Raw genomic sequence first — 15,643 nt, forward strand, 5'->3', positions numbered from 1 at the left:
AAAGACAATCACTTCGTTCTCTTTCCATCAATATAAAGACATTAACTATTATTTTATATCTAAATGAACGAATATCGCGTATTTGTTGGTATTTTATATATCCTTTGCGTTAGATGTGTTCTTAATGCAGAAGTAAACTATTGTATTTTTTATCCTCTCGCGCTCGTTCAGAAAATTTGTCATTGAAATCCTACGTGATGATTTCTAATATCTACTAAACAAGACGATTGCTTATCCTACCGATATTCAATACACAAACTACCAAAAACAATTGAATAGAATGGATTTTTATTCAGAACGATTGGTTTAAATCATTTAAAGATACAATTAAATTAAATCCACTATAATTATAAGAATCAAACAAAAAATTATTATTTCAAAAAATTCTTTTTGAAGATATTTATTAATTAACTAGGCATTTTATTTAGGGCCAAGGGACATCATGAAAGAACACGTGTCTTCTGATGTCCGATTCTTGAAGACGTTTGTCTGGATCCTGAAATGACAAACCACGATAAAGATTAATTACAATAGTTGGCACTGTTTTCATTTTTATTTGTAAACACTAGTGAATTTGTATTGCAGTAAGTTACTCAGCTCGTGATTACTAACTGAAATTTAATTATCATAAAAACATTGACCACCCTCGATTAAAAACGAACTCAATTAGTTAAACACATTTTCTACACAATTTGCTGATTATTTGTATATGTTATTAAATGAACGCGTTTGTTATTAACTACAAAAAAGTTATGAATTTCTCGTATAAAACAACGCAATACACTAATATTTAATACTTTGAGATTTAATGGAAAATAATTATGCAAACGAATGAGTCATATAAGAAAATACATTAACTACAATAAACATTTTAATCTTACTTTTTCCAGTAAATCGTCCATTACGTCCATTGCATGTATCGACATATGCAAAAAATACTGCACCCGGACGTTTCGAGCGACTGAAAAGACATTGTTACATTAGTCACTCGTTTTCTCTTTTTGCCGTTAACAAACTAAAAATTATCATCGCTTACTTTTTATTATCTCCATATAGGACATATTGTCAATATTCGGGACTTTTTCTAAATGCATCTCCATCGGCGTTTTTCCTATTAACATTTGGTATAAGAGAATTCCGAATGCCCACCAATCGCAGTAAGCGTCTAAAATGAATGCATATTACTGTATTAATAATTACAAGACTTAAACAAAGTGATGTGATTAAATTGGAATAGAACAACTTACCATACGGTTTTCCCTCGAGGATTTCTGGACAAAGATATAAGAAAGTGCCGTAAAATTGTTTCGGATTTCGTTCATACTGACAGAAAGATAATCGGTTAATGAGAAATCAACACTTGTACGAAAATTAAGATAATATTTTACACACTACTTACTGTGCAGAGACCGAAATCAATCAGTTGCGCTCCTTTCGACTTATCTAGCATGACGTTATTCGACCCGATGTCTCTGTGAATGATTCCTGTCGAAGACACAAACAAATTCATTATTCTGTGGTGGTGTGGAGGACAAAGGAAGGATGACAAAGAAGTAACCATAAAATCAAACAGGATATTTATTCAACTACAGCTACTTAGTCCTTCGTACACCTGGTTCGTTTACACTAAACACACTTGATCCCAAACTATAGTACGTGCACAAGTTCGAATCCGTCCGACAAAATTCTATATTTTCACAAATAGAACACGTGCTCGCGACAATAAAAAGATTATGGTTTAAGATACTACGACTACTTAAATCTACCTTAATCTAGCTTATATGCTAAGGAAGAAGGGTAAAGAAATTAAGAGATATGAAGAGAAGAGATAAGTATAAAGGACAGATTTTGTGGGGGTACCCGGGTAAACTTGGGAGTCTCCGATCTTCTCTATATTGGTACTTGAATTAACTCAATTTCCTTCCTCTTGATTCCGTCTCTTGAGAATTCGGGAGCGTTTTTTCTTGAGGTCTTATGGCTGGATGTCTTTCTAATTTTCGTCCGTTCGCAGACGACTTCCAAGCCTTCTCCGTTTGTCCCACTAGGCGACAAACCTCTAGCTTGCTCTTTCCTACGTCTGCACACCTCAGACGCTGACCCAAAAGTATCCAGTTCGTTCTCTCTGATGGCCTCAGGGCTTCTTAATGTCCCTTTTGTCTTCTCCCCTTTGTCCTTGGACAAAGGTCGTCCCCCACCCACAGAAAAGGAATAGGTTAGAAAGTTCTAGAAACACGTTAAAGACAAAGGAATTTAGGAGAAAATAAAATTTATATCTACCCCTATTTACAAAAACATGGCGTACCGCCACAATTCAATTTACATTTGTTAAAGAGACGAATGAATAAATAGATTTTAAAAATTACCTCGATCATGAATATACATTATGGCCGAAGCCACTTGAGCACCGATCATTTTGACTCGGGCTTCTTCGAAGGGTCCGTCATTTTCTAAACTATGAGTTATATCCTGTCCGTCCACAAAGTCGGAGACGAAACAGAAACTGAAGAAGACAATTATTATTACATAAAACCATAAAGTATTACTAATAAATCAAATGTAGAGTCAAAATTTACCTGGTATTTGTTTTGAAGAAACATATTAAAGAGACGATGTGGGGATGGCTCGATACGGTTGCCCACGCTTTTCGTTCTTTATTCAATTCGCGCCTCTATAAGTAAAGTCATTTTTTAAGTATATACTAGATACAAATTAAGAATATTCTGTAGACATTTGTAATTTATGTTTATACAACATTGGTTTATTTCCGCTTAGAGCATCATCAATAAATGATGTATGAATGCAGAGCCGTTACTAGGATTTTGGACGCCTATGGCCAAGAATAAAAATGACGCCTTTTTAATTTTTATTATTAAAAATAATAATAATAATTTTATTATAGTTATGTATTAATTAGTTATGTTTTAATGAAGGTGCCAATGGTGGGGGCCACATTGGCCATGTCCTAGTTACGGCTCTGTGTGAATGTAATGATTTTTTAATATCGAGAATAAACGTTTTATGTACTAACGACAGAATATGCTTATTAAATTATTTTATATTATATGGACTTGGTTGTCAAATAATTTTCTATTATTATAAGACCGAGAATATGAAAAACAAAGCTGAAAGCACACCTGTGCAAGACAAAAGCGCTTCTTCTCGACTGTTTTCAAAGCCACTTTTTGGTCAGAGTTTCTGGAGCGAGCCAAATAAACTGTTCCAAAAGCCCCCTTTCCAATTTCTTGAAATTCATAGTCATTAATAATGTCTTTATTCATTTTTGAAGAATCAACTCCGAACTGAGAATCTTCCGATTGACAATTCTAAAATCACAGAGTCATTTAATGGTAAACTCCGCTAAGTGAAGCATTAAGTGTATACCAAGAACGAGAACTTACCTGCGAATCGGAAGTCTCTGCTGTATTACAGCGACAACAACAGAATTTATAGAATACGTTTCTACAGAATTCTATAAATGTTCCTGTTTTCTTTAGATTCTTGCCATGGAACTGTGAATCCTCTTTTTTTACGGGGAGACACTTGGCTCCATGCAAATTTTCGTCAATCTAAGAAAAGTCAATAGTAAAAATCAACTACGCTTGAAACGTTATCGGAGAAAATATTTGAAAAAAATCATTAGAAAAGTCGTTATTAATTCAATATTAGTCACAAATGAGTTTGATTTTTCTAGAGAAAGACTTACATTAATGGGGTAATAATCTCTGTCTGGCTGACCATCCGGTACAGCGTTATCCTCTCTCCTGGAAAAAATTGATTAGTTTGTAATTAACATTAAATGAGTCTTAATAACAAATATAATGAGGATATTTACTTTTTCCTCTTTTCTTTATCACTCAACTTTCGCAAAAACATTTTTCTTACGCTTCGCAACATTTTCGCTTAGCAATTTCAACAATAGATTATTGTTAAAAGCAACTTATTGTTAAAGATTGTTGTAATTCATTATTATGAAATTACATTTAATATTTAATCACGTGATTAAATATATGAAATTACATTTGCGTATTAAAATGAGCTTTTGGAGAATTCTGTACAATGTCTCATCGCAGTTTTAATTGTAAATTTCTCTTTCGCTGCCATTAAACGAAAAGTTCAATATTTTGGATTTAAACGTCGGCCTGTCATAAAACTGCTTGAACATAACGAGAAATGAACATTATCCATTGATTAGGCATCAATCATAATCGCAGAACTTTAGGATGCCCATCAATCATAATCGCATAACGTCAGGATGGACGAGCGGTCTAAGGAGCCAGACTTAAGGTAGACACTTCCTCTAAAAGGGGGGTTCGTGCATTCTGGTCCACGATAGTGGGCGTGGGTTCGATCCCACTCCTGACACGAACTTTTCTTATGTGCGGTTGATTGAAAATGTGTATTTTAGTGTGAGTTAAGCTCCTGGAAGACATTTTGTAATTCGAAACAGTAATGCTAATTGGGTCAGAACTTTGCAACATATTGAATTCCGTTTTGAAAGCATCGGAAAAGTAGAGTAAACGTATCGAAACGTTGCAAAGCGTCGAGCAGAAACTCTGCACTTGCGTGAAGCACAGTTTCTGTTCTAAATTCAAAGCAAAAGAAGTTTCTGAATTCTACTGTCGCTGTCGCCTTCAATTGCATGAACGATGACAGGGCAAAGAAGGAAAACAGGCCCCACCGAGAATTTGAACTCGGGAACAGTTTGGCTTTTTGCCGGGAAGGAGTACGACTAATGCTATGTTTGCTCTAAAACAGCTGATGGAAAGGCACAGAGAAATGCAAGAAGGTTTGCGCATGGTGTTCATTGGTCTAGAAAAAACGTATGGTAGAGTACCAAGGCAAGAGATGTGGAGATGTTTGAGGGAAAAGAATGTTCCAGAAAAATATGTTAGGCTCCTCAAGGAAATGTACGAGGGAACAAAGACCCAAGTTAAGAGTAATGTGGTCACTACAGAAGGGTTCTTCGTTAATGTTGGTTTACATCAGGGATCGGCCCTTAGCCCTTATTTGTTTGACCTAATAATGGACGTGTTGGTGCTTAACGTGAAGTGTGAGGCTCCGTGGAGTATGCTGTTTGCGGATGATATTGTACTATGTGAACTTTCCCAAACAAAGGCTGAGAAGAAACTGGAAGATTGGAGGAAAGTTTTGGAAGAAAGAGAAATGAAGATTAGCACAACCAAAACAGCTTATATGACTCTGAATGGTAGAGACGAGTGAAATATTGAAATAAAAAATGTGCCGTTACCTTTTGTTTCGAGTTTTAAATATCTTGGGACATTTGTCGAGATGGGAGGAGGATTGAACTCGGAGGTACAGCATAAAATTTAATGTGGATGGCAGTGTTTTATGCTACAAGAAAGTGAGCTGCAATCTGAAAGGAAAATTGTATTAGTCAGTTATTAGACCTGCAATGTTGTATGGAGCGATGATATGAGCAATAACAAGAGCCCAAGAAAAAAAGATGGAGGTGGCGGAGATGAGAATGTTGAGATGGATGCGTGGAGTGTCGAGGAAGGATTGAATAAGGAATGATTTTATTAGAGGTTTTGTTAAGGTGGGCCCTTGAGCAAAAAATGCAAGAATGTAGATTGAAATGGTTGAGCCACGTAGCGATAATTAAGTTGGAAAGAAGATCGGAAAACTGTTAATAAAAAAAAAAAGAAAAAGATGAAGACCAAAGACGCGTTGGAAAGATAAGGTGGAAGAAGAGTTGAGCCAGAGGGGACTTCTGACAAACTTTATATTATGTAAAGTAAATTTTCAAAAGTATTTGCAAGAGATAATAAGAAGGTTCCTAAATGAAGGAAGTTATGCATCAAGTTAACAGTAATATGAATTCAAAATCTAATATTACGAAACGATTACGTTATTGATGTTTATATCAAAATATAAATTAATATCATATTACTGAACGTCGTTTAGTAAAATCTTTATAAAAAGTTTTAATTGGCATAAATTTAAGTTCTTGTAATTCTGAGTAACATTTTGAATAATGCAATTTTATTCTTATCAGCATAAAATTAAGCCGTAAAACTGAATTTAGCTTAATGGGGAAATTTCCGTGAACTTTGGCCTATCGTTTCGGAAGTTTTGCCATTACCTCACTGATAAGGAGAAAGGCTTAAGTTCAAAATTTGAGCTATTTAGACCCAGTAGTTTTTTCTCTACGAGCGTTTGCATTACCGGATGATGAAAAATGAGAATAAAATAGCATTTTTGGAGATTTTTGCAATCTTCAATTGTTCATATTTCGGCAAATGCTTTATACAAAATCTTGAAATTTTGCATACTATCTAAGAAAACAATTTTCCTTCGAATGAGAGGAGATGTTCGAAAGTACTACGTACAGTATCTAAGAATTCTTTATTGCATCGATACAACCCCCATTTTAAACTAAGCAAATAAAGTTACATAAAATTTGGACTATTTTTATGTTATTTACAATAATTTTATTTTATATTAAGATATATTTTACACAATTTAAAATAAATAATTACAATAAACTGTGTATAAAATTTAAAAAATAATAATAATAATAATAAGACTTGTCGTCGTATAAACACGTATACACAAGAATATATATTTATATATTCAAATATAAATTTTTCTTTAAAAAATCATTCGGATGCAACCGAATTATCAGAATCTTCGGCAAATTTCAAAGCAGTTTTATCAAAATTTGATCTCTGGTATGATTCTTTCTGAAGAATTGCCAAGACAACTCCGATGACCGTTGCTCCTATCAAACACCAATTCATCCAATTTGTACCTGTTACCAAGGATTTCCATTAGTAAAATAAATAAATATATTGTTATTATTAACTGTAAAATGTTTATACCTATGTTAGGAATTAAGAAAATTGCTAAAAATATCGATCCGAAAAAATTAACCAGAGTTTGCAACGTCACTCCTATCGTTCCTTCGGATATTGGGTAAGTTACTTCTGATGTTAATTCCATGTATAGTGGACCAGGAGAATATGACAATACTCCGATGATGATTACCACAGGATAAAGGATTTCTACAAATAATTTAGATAAGTATAAAAGACTATATATTCCTTAATGGCTTTACTTTATATATATATAGAGAGAGAGATATGCACCTAAAGATGCTGGAAGATAATGCTGATAAACTAGGGAATATACTATGCAATTGACGCATCCGATAGTCCACAAAATGACGAGAGTGAGTTTTATGTAACCTCCGACCAGATCGACAATCCTGCATATTATAAAATAAATAGCAATATTATAATATATAATATATATAATACAAAAGTAAATTAAATCTAAAAACATATTGTCTAAACAATAGGTGAGCGTGAGAGATTTTATTCTCATCATCACTTTTCTATCTTGAGTTCTCCTGTATTTATTTAATCGTATTTCCTCCAGGATATAGGATTAAATGCGAATATCTACATTGTATAGGATTAACAGGTATTACTCAGAAATACAGAAGAATATTGTAAACACAAACTTATTACCCATTCTCCTAGCGAATATGTTATTGAGTAGTGTACGATTAAGCCACTGATTGTTATTTAGTGGACCTTACGCCAATATATTATAATGATATAAATCTAGAAAATGTATTATAAAAACACCATTTTTATAGAATTCAAATTGAAAATAACTGATGAAGAATCTATGAAAATGGGTTTGGCTTATTGCAAGTGAATAGATGTATAATGCATCTTTATGGTAGTTCCCATAGAAACTTTCTCATCCCTAAGAGCAGAATGAATAATGATGAGAGCCGCAATTCGAATGCATATGGAATACAGTATTGCATCAATACAAAAAGATACACTTCAATCATTTTTATGATCGCAGGGTAGGGCACGTGCTCTGTTTACTCCCCTCTGTGGATGCCCATGCTATCAGTATACAGTTTAATTTATAGCGAAGTAATAATGAAAATAATAGTATTACCTTGCCATGAAAAGAGAAAGGATGCAACCGATTAATGTTGCGAATGTGGCCATTCTACTGGATTCATTCTACAGATAAAAAAAAATAAAATAAAATATTAAATTTCTTTTATAGATTCTCGTAATTAAGGATGCTTTACTTAATACTACAAATAATTTTTTATACTTTAAATATGTCACACCTCATGGGGGAGGTAGTTCAGAATGTGATACAATGTGACAAGGAGAGGGTCACTTTTCGCATTTACCATTAATCAGTATCATATATTACGTTAAATTTACATAAGAACAATAAATGTGTATAATACAGTGATTAGTAACACATTATAAACTGTTATCTCTGTTTAGTAGTGTAGAATTTATATTTAAATAATACAGATTCTGATGATGTAGACACAAGACACCAACATTTCCATTGTGTCAATTAACAAAATTAACGCAGTGTATTTAGTATAATAATTCAACAGACAACGTGGCAAAGAATGAAAGGGAAGAGGCTAAAAATATGAAAATTTAGTGTGGCATCATTTATGGACGGCCCTTATGTTTCAAGAATAGAAGATAATCTAATATATATTGTAAGAAAATCTTACCTGTGTGATATTTAACGATTCTAACGCAACCCCTAACATGCTAATCCAGTTAGCAAATGTCGAGTTAGTAATGGCATAACCCAAAGATATAATCCAGAAATTTGTATTTCTGTAAAGTAAATGTACAAATATAAAATGAATTAAGTAAACAAACAGCTACAGTATAATTAATACACATAAATTTAATTATACAAACTTTCTTAGAAGTTTAAAGGAAGTGATGAAGTCCAGCCTATCCAAATGAGCCGAAGCAGTAGGAGGTAGGGGAGGTTTTCCAGGAAAGTATATACAAATGAGTAGAAGTACTAACGCTGCCAGAATACATTCTGCGATTCGAAATTTAGATAATTACTTTTCACAAATTTTAAGGAATTAAAACACCTAAAAAACAATATGAATACTTACCAAAATACATCAGGCACATTATACGTTGTGTATGATTATGTACAAATGTCTTTAACTGTTCTACAAAGAAAATTTCATTGAAACTTTTAAGAAAGTCAAATGAATCAATGGGTTAAAAATAATAAATTTCCGCTTACCAGAAGTGTAATTTATACAACCGTGAGTCAAATTACCCCATCTGAAAAAAAATCCGTGTATATTATTATATATATATAGATTTAAATTTACATTTATAAAATGAATGTCAATAATAAAGATGCTTGCGTGTTTATGTGTATATATTACGTTTCATTGAAACATGGAGGTAAACCAGACGTATCTAAAATAACTGGGCCAAGAAGGAAACCCAAACAAACGCCCATATAATTGCATAATATGGATATGGAAGTGGCAGTTGTGCGTTGTTTAGTCGGGAACCATATGGAAGATAGAAGACTCGGTGCACCAGTTACGATTACTCCTGCTATTCCGTTCAGAATCTGAGCTACGTGTATTAATCTATACGAGAAAATAGAAAGTTTTGGTCGTTCAATTTACATTTTTTTAACACACGATTTCAAATTAGAATCAATTTACTTACGGTGTGGCAATTTCTGTCTTGTGTGAGATACATCGAAGTCCTGTTGCAACGAATACTAAGACGGAAGTTAATACTACACTCAGTCTAAGTCCTGAAGAAGTTCACAAATATATATATAAAGAAAAGTATATTGTTAACAATACAGTCTACACTCTTGCATAATAAAATCTAAAGCTATAAAATATGGGTATAAGCATAAGTCAGCAATATCAAGAATAATACCCATATTTATGTAAAGTTTTCTGCTTTTAATGATACATACATTGGCTCCCCCAACTTATTTACTTTGCCTTTCGACTCACTCTATAGTCCTTAGGTACAACTTTATAGTTAGATTTTTAATAGGAAATGAGGCAGTAAAATGAAAAAGACATTTCGTGAGGTGATAACCGGAGGATTCTATCGAAAGATAATACGAAAAATGATTATTTACCTATTTTATGAGCAGTAGAGGCAAGTTTTTTGGCGTGAAAATTTGGTAATTAATTCAAAAATTAGAAAAAATTCCCTTATATACAAGTAAATTAGTAAACAAACAAATTGCTGTATGTAGTTATTTCAATGTTACATCATCTCAAGAGTAAGGTTTATACATTAAAATACCAAAAAGTAATGGATATTATTACTTAATAATGCTCGATATTTGTGTAAGCCACACTTTAACTACTGTAAAATCATTTTTTTTTTCATTGTTAATTATGCCACAAAGTAATACGAGAGAGTACTTCCTATGGAATTCAAGAAGACAGCTGTTTATATTAGGAATTTGACTCAATTCTCTTATGATGTTATCAATTTGTGAGTATGGACTCAAACAAGTGTGACTCTACTAAACAAGAAACGAGCTAAATACTTTGTATATTTATAAAACAATACATTACCTCTTTTATTTAGAAACCAACAAATAGGAATTCCTAAAATGACAAATGGAATGTTTCCCCAATCAGCAAGCAAAGCGAGTGTTCCATCGTTCCAACCAAAGATTGCCTTTGCAGATTCTGGGATGGTACTCCACGTTATCCAAGCTAATGATTGGACTAAACATAATACCGAAAATAAAGCCAGGATCCACCATCTTCTCCTAAAAGTCTAAATGGATTAAACCGGAAGTTAGTAAATTAACAAGCGGGACATGAGAGTTTTTAAAATTACCAACCTGTACGTTAACGATAGAAGATTCGGTGTTAATACCTATACTATTGTAATTGGCTGGTGTAGAACATGGAAGAAGTTTCCGATTCTCGTCGTCTTTCTGTACTAGTAACTCTTTAGGTGTTGGTGTCATTTTTGAGTAATTTTATTTGCAAAATTTACAGGGGGTGATCCTAAAAAAAAAAAAAAAAAGACAATTTTAAGCATTTTAAATGACAATTTCTAAGGTATTTAACTTTAATTATGTAATTAAAAACTAACCCAACAACTAACACTAGGAAAGAAGTAATAGTTTTTTAAAGCAGTCTCATTTTAGCATGATCTAGTTCAAACCCACGCTTACGAAACCTCAAACAGGGCAACAAACAACACACGAAATCGAATTTGTTTGTTTCATTTTCTTTGTCTGACGTTTCTAATTATATTCTACACAATAAACAGGATGATATTTTAACATAATGCCGAGTAATGTCATTAAGAAATGACATCACATCCGGCAACCCCCCCCTGCATCAGCGATATCAAATCGTAATATAGGAAATTTTAACACTTACCTATACACAGGAATATATATAGATTTTCGATGGCATACAAAAAGCAATTGTGTGTGTGTTTAGGAAGGACTCTGTACTGTTGCTATGTGTAAATAGCAGCTGTTCTACCAGCACGTCACTTTGCAGAAGTTATATTGACAGTATCTACTTTAGAAAAAAATATAGAAACGTAAGGTTTATACCCCTATACATTACTTATTTTAATAATTATAATTAAGAGGGGGGATGTGTACAGGTGCAGTTAACGTGTTAGTATAACTCTGTACAACGCATCTTCACTCAGTGAATGTTGAAAACCGGTTGTGTCGAATGGAATGACGTCACACTTCGATCATATGATGTGTGACCTTTGACGAAACAGTTTTTTTTTTTATTATTATTTTAAAATAATTCAGAGTCAAGCGGGACGAGGTCATTACTGATACACACAACGTTAGAAGTTCTTAAAAATAAACTTTCGTTGATTTGTAAAATAAGTATTATGTGAGATTATTAAAGTGATGAGTGAATGTTTAGGGGGGGATTTCCTATTAAATAGGTCAATAATTGCTTTGTTTATATTGCAAGCTGCTTATTTTTATAGAGTAAATGCGTTGTTAAATATTATAGTGTTTTATATTATGTAAATATTCATATAATAGCTTGGAGAATAATGTTAAATATATTCGAATTATGTTGAGAGTTCATGTAAAATTGTGAAATTTTATAAAATAAAGTTTCAAAATAATATTATATTATTTAATTCCGTAACTAGATAAAGTGTATTTTATTGTGTAATGTCATAAATTATAATAAAAACTTTACAAGTTTTACTTTCCATGCTGTTATGTATACTTCTGTATGTGTTGGTGTGTATTTCGCTTAATATCTCAGGATGGGGGTGATTATTAAACACGAAATTTCGCATGATAACTTGTGTGTAAAGGGCATTAATACTATTAAATTTTGGTTGTTAAAGGTTGAGGAGATAAGGAGATAAAGGGAGGTCACGTGTGGGTGGGGTTTATTATTTAAAAAAAAAAGTTTAATTTCTCTTTCTGTCTATTTATTTATTTATTTATTTAGCTTTGATCTGCTTTCTTTCATATAACAGACATTTCTAACCGGAGAGAACCGGATGTTTTTATAACAAATTAAGATTTTATTCACCCGTTTACTGTTATAATTTATTAAATATAAACAATTTTAAAGAAAGTTCTTAAAGTTTATAAGCTTGAGATAAGGAAAATGTTGATGTTAATTTTAAAAGAGGGAATTAGAACAAGTTTTAGTAATGAATATCAAGTAGATTTTAATCCTTTATAGGTCATTTTTATTCTCTTGATTGGACTTAGACACTATATTTATATCCTGTACTTTTTGTTTTGCTCTGAATTTCGTAGAAAAATATCTCTAATTAGGTTATTATATGCAATTTATTCAACCTTTTAATCAAGAAGAATTTTATTTATATTATTGGAAATTACTTTCTTGAATTCTTCATATTGTCAATTGCTCCTCGAATTCTTCTTGATGAATGGGATTGATAGAGGCAGCAGCATCGTAAGATGAATGGGGATGTAAAATATAGTGAATAAATATAGCAAATGATAATGATGAAGCTTACACTGATTAATTAAGAATAATTCAGCAAGGGATTAATTATTCCTTTGCCTATTTCTTCTCCAGATCTTGATGAATGGGATTGATGGAGGCAGTAGCATCATGGAGTGAATGGAGCAATAGAGCATCTATAGTGTTCTAGTGTATATAAATGGTTTTAATTTAATAGAATTACAAAAAAAATGTACCAAATTTTTTAATGTGAAGAGCTTCAAGACAACAGGAAAATAAGAGAATTTAATACATTCCACAACGTAAATAAATAGAAATGTTTTTATATATTGGTTATACACTGGGAAATTTTTGTAAATTTATGGATCGAGGACGGAGATAAGAGTGTTAATGATTGACGTCACGTGGTTATTATCATTGTTTTCAATATCGAAACCACATAACATTGATAAATACATTTTGTTTATAAAGTTGTCAAGTTATGTAACTTGTTAATAAAATAATTATTTAAAAAACTTTAAAGTGATTTAGCTTAATCACTAGAACAATTTTCTTCATGCTGAATCACCGATTATTTAAATTTTAATTGTGTAAGACGTAAAACTGAGTAGGCTGTATTGAGTGATCTTCGCCATATTGGATAGTAACGCTTTACTCGCCACGACGCGCGATGTTCGCGACGGCGTCGTTTATAATCTGTTCGCTGATATATATTAGATAAGAGAGTTAATTAATTCATAAGATAATTGTTTGGAAACCCAAAATGAACATTATTTTTTTTTCTAATTTAAACGTTAATTTACGAAAATCAATCGAGACCAAGAAAAGTGATGCGACGCGTCACGTCGCGTCGCGTCGCTTAACTGGACTTTTCTACATGTTGAACAGTGGACTCTCGATATAATGAACACTTAAAGAACGAAGCTAAATCATTCACTAAGGATTAATTAATTTAATTAATTAATTAGCGAATGATTTAGCTTCGTTCTTTAAGTGTTTATTATATCGAGAGTCCACTGTCCAACATGTAGAAAAGTTGAGTTAAGCGACGCGACGCAACGCGTCGCATCCCTTCTCTTCCTTAAATAAATGCTTGAAATAAAATTTAATTTACATTTTATAATACGATAATTTTACTGTAAAATAATATATATTTTTAATATATAAAATTGGGTTTAATATCAATATATTTCTTCTAGTATATAAAGAAAACTTACCTTTTAATTACATGTTTTTAAATAAGATGATTAAATATGTTTATAATTAAACATATTTTACAGCACTTTAATTATAATTAAGCAGGTACTAAATGAGGATTTCATCGTTAAATCAATAGATTTTATAATTGAGATATCTTTGTATGACGTCTACCTTTTACAATTGTTACGTCAAGAAATATGTGACCATGAACTTAAACATTGTCATTTATTATCTTTTACCAGAATAAGATAATTAATTCTGTTCACCTTTTTTTTATGTGTTAAAAATAACATATTATTCATTAAATTTATAAGACAATTAATTATTCATCTTAATTTATAACGAAGAACAACCTCCAAACAACGGCTATTTTTTTTTATATTCCCTTCGGTGTCCGTTGTTCAGAGGTTCACCTGTACATAAAGGAAACTGTTTCTAAATAGCGAAGTAATAATGAAAATAATAGTATTACCTTGCCATGAAAAGAGAAAGGATGCAACCGATTAATGTTGCGAATGTGGCCATTCTACTGGATTCATTCTACAGATAAAAAAAAATAAAATAAAATATTAAATTTCTTTTATAGATTCTCGTAATTAAGGATGCTTTACTTAATACTACAAATAATTTTTTATACTTTAAATATGTCACACCTCATGGGGGAGGTAGTTCAGAATGTGATACAATGTGACAAGGAGAGGGTCACTTTTCGCATTTACCATTAATCAGTATCATATATTACGTTAAATTTACATAAGAACAATAAATGTGTATAATACAGTGATTAGTAACACATTATAAACTGTTATCTCTGTTTAGTAGTGTAGAATTTATATTTAAATAATACAGATTCTGATGATGTAGACACAAGACACCAACATTTCCATTGTGTCAATTAACAAAATTAACGCAGTGTATTTAGTATAATAATTCAACAGACAACGTGGCAAAGAATGAAAGGGAAGAGGCTAAAAATATGAAAATTTAGTGTGGCATCATTTATGGACGGCCCTTATGTTTCAAGAATAGAAGATAATCTAATATATATTGTAAGAAAATCTTACCTGTGTGATATTTAACGATTCTAACGCAACCCCTAACATGCTAATCCAGTTAGCAAATGTCGAGTTAGTAATGGCATAACCCAAAGATATAATCCAGAAATTTGTATTTCTGTAAAGTAAATGTACAAATATAAAATGAATTAAGTAAACAAACAGCTACAGTATAATTAATACACATAAATTTAATTATACAAACTTTCTTAGAAGTTTAAAGGAAGTGATGAAGTCCAGCCTATCCAAATGAGCCGAAGCAGTAGGAGGTAGGGGAGGTTTTCCAGGAAAGTATATACAAATGAGTAGAAGTACTAACGCTGCCAGAATACATTCTGCGATTCGAAATTTAGATAATTACTTTTCACAAATTTTAAGGAATTAAAACACCTAAAAAACAATATGAATACTTACCAAAATACATCAGGCACATTATACGTTGTGTATGATTATGTACAAATGTCTTTAACTGTTCTACAAAGAAAATTTCATTGAAACTTTTAAGAAAGTCAAATGAATCAATGGGTTAAAAATAATAAATTTCCGCTTACCAGAAGTGTAATTTATACAACCGTGAGTCAAATTACCCCATCTGAAAAAAAATCCGTGT

The 15,643-nt window shown here is 31.8% G+C and overlaps 4 protein-coding genes across 9 annotated transcripts; 1 reads left to right on the forward strand and 3 right to left on the reverse strand.

Moving 5' to 3' along the window:
- Nucleotides 1–287: 287 nt before the first annotated feature.
- LOC111618105 (putative protein kinase C delta type homolog) lies at nt 288–3,931 on the reverse strand. Of its 2 annotated transcripts, XM_023359553.1 has the most exons (10): nt 3,833–3,931; nt 3,704–3,761; nt 3,399–3,566; nt 3,135–3,323; nt 2,574–2,668; nt 2,364–2,500; nt 1,400–1,485; nt 1,248–1,323; nt 882–1,165; nt 288–496 (listed from the first exon to the last, which is right to left on the reverse strand). In XM_023359553.1, exons 1-9 carry the CDS (start codon nt 3,892–3,894, stop codon nt 1,026–1,028), a joined length of 1,011 nt encoding a protein of 336 aa, XP_023215321.1. In that variant the 5' UTR covers nt 3,895–3,931; the 3' UTR covers nt 288–496; nt 882–1,025. The 2 variants fall into 2 exon arrangements, with proteins under 2 accessions (XP_023215321.1, XP_023215328.1); XM_023359560.1 differs by lacking the exon at nt 3,135–3,323.
- An 806-nt stretch (nt 3,932–4,737) lies between these two features.
- Nucleotides 4,738–5,220, forward strand: LOC111618416. Its single transcript, XM_023359957.1, has one exon. The coding sequence runs from the start codon at nt 4,738–4,740 to the stop codon at nt 5,218–5,220; it is 483 nt and encodes a 160-aa protein (XP_023215725.1).
- A 1,294-nt stretch (nt 5,221–6,514) lies between these two features.
- LOC111618118 (disrupted in renal carcinoma protein 2 homolog) lies at nt 6,515–14,092 on the reverse strand. 5 transcript variants are annotated; one of them, XM_023359579.1, is made up of 14 exons: nt 13,996–14,091; nt 11,225–11,371; nt 10,675–10,843; nt 10,400–10,607; nt 9,519–9,609; nt 9,224–9,436; nt 9,076–9,116; nt 8,939–8,998; nt 8,730–8,859; nt 8,534–8,642; nt 7,942–8,009; nt 7,110–7,228; nt 6,843–7,025; nt 6,515–6,772 (listed from the first exon to the last, which is right to left on the reverse strand). In XM_023359579.1, the coding sequence occupies exons 3-14, from the start codon at nt 10,801–10,803 to the stop codon at nt 6,621–6,623; spliced, it is 1,503 nt and encodes a 500-aa protein (XP_023215347.1). In that variant the 5' UTR covers nt 10,804–10,843; nt 11,225–11,371; nt 13,996–14,091; the 3' UTR covers nt 6,515–6,620. The 5 variants fall into 5 exon arrangements, with proteins under 5 accessions (XP_023215347.1, XP_023215353.1, XP_023215341.1 ...); XM_023359585.1 differs by lacking the exon at nt 11,225–11,371 and having other exon boundaries at nt 13,996–14,092; XM_023359573.1 differs by lacking the exon at nt 13,996–14,091 and having other exon boundaries at nt 11,225–11,649.
- Nucleotides 14,093–14,446: 354 nt separating this feature from the next.
- Nucleotides 14,447–15,643, reverse strand: LOC111618425 (disrupted in renal carcinoma protein 2 homolog). Its single transcript, XM_023359968.1, has 5 exons — nt 15,585–15,643; nt 15,448–15,507; nt 15,239–15,368; nt 15,043–15,151; nt 14,447–14,518 (listed from the first exon to the last, which is right to left on the reverse strand). The coding sequence occupies exons 2-5, from the start codon at nt 15,464–15,466 to the stop codon at nt 14,447–14,449; spliced, it is 330 nt and encodes a 109-aa protein (XP_023215736.1). The 5' UTR covers nt 15,467–15,507; nt 15,585–15,643.

Source organism: Centruroides sculpturatus, unplaced genomic scaffold (genome assembly GCF_000671375.1).
Source record: "Centruroides sculpturatus isolate CEXI.00-Female unplaced genomic scaffold, Cexi_2.0 scaffold69, whole genome shotgun sequence".
In the NCBI taxonomy this organism is placed as follows: Eukaryota; Metazoa; Arthropoda; class Arachnida; order Scorpiones; family Buthidae; genus Centruroides; species Centruroides sculpturatus.

Bases quoted from the DNA above. Each gene is read 5' to 3' on its own strand.
- LOC111618105 (XM_023359553.1), bottom strand. From the start codon at position 3,894: ATGTTGCGAAGCGTAAGAAAAATGTTTTTGCGAAAGTTGAGTGATAAA. The intron at 1,324-1,399 runs GTAAGTAGTGTG...TCTTTCTGTCAG, and splicing joins TTGATTTCGGTCTCTGCACA to TATGAACGAAATCCGAAACA. The intron at 1,166-1,247 runs GTAAGTTGTTCT...CATTCATTTTAG, and splicing joins CCTCGAGGGAAAACCGTATG to ACGCTTACTGCGATTGGTGG.
- LOC111618416 (XM_023359957.1), top strand. From the start codon at position 4,738: ATGTTTGCTCTAAAACAGCTGATGGAAAGGCACAGAGAAATGCAAGAA.
- LOC111618118 (XM_023359585.1), bottom strand. From the start codon at position 10,803: ATGACACCAACACCTAAAGAGTTACTAGTACAGAAAGACGACGAGAAT. The intron at 9,610-10,399 runs GTAATGTATTGT...GAACTTCTTCAG, and splicing joins TTGGTTTCTAAATAAAAGAG to GACTTAGACTGAGTGTAGTA. The intron at 8,999-9,075 runs GTAAGCGGAAAT...TTTTCTTTGTAG, and splicing joins TTGTATAAATTACACTTCTG to AACAGTTAAAGACATTTGTA.
- LOC111618425 (XM_023359968.1), bottom strand. The intron at 15,152-15,238 runs GTTTGTATAATT...TTTACTTTACAG, and splicing joins TCCTTTAAACTTCTAAGAAA to AAATACAAATTTCTGGATTA. The intron at 14,519-15,042 runs GTAAGATTTTCT...TTTTATCTGTAG, and splicing joins AATCGTTAAATATCACACAG to AATGAATCCAGTAGAATGGC.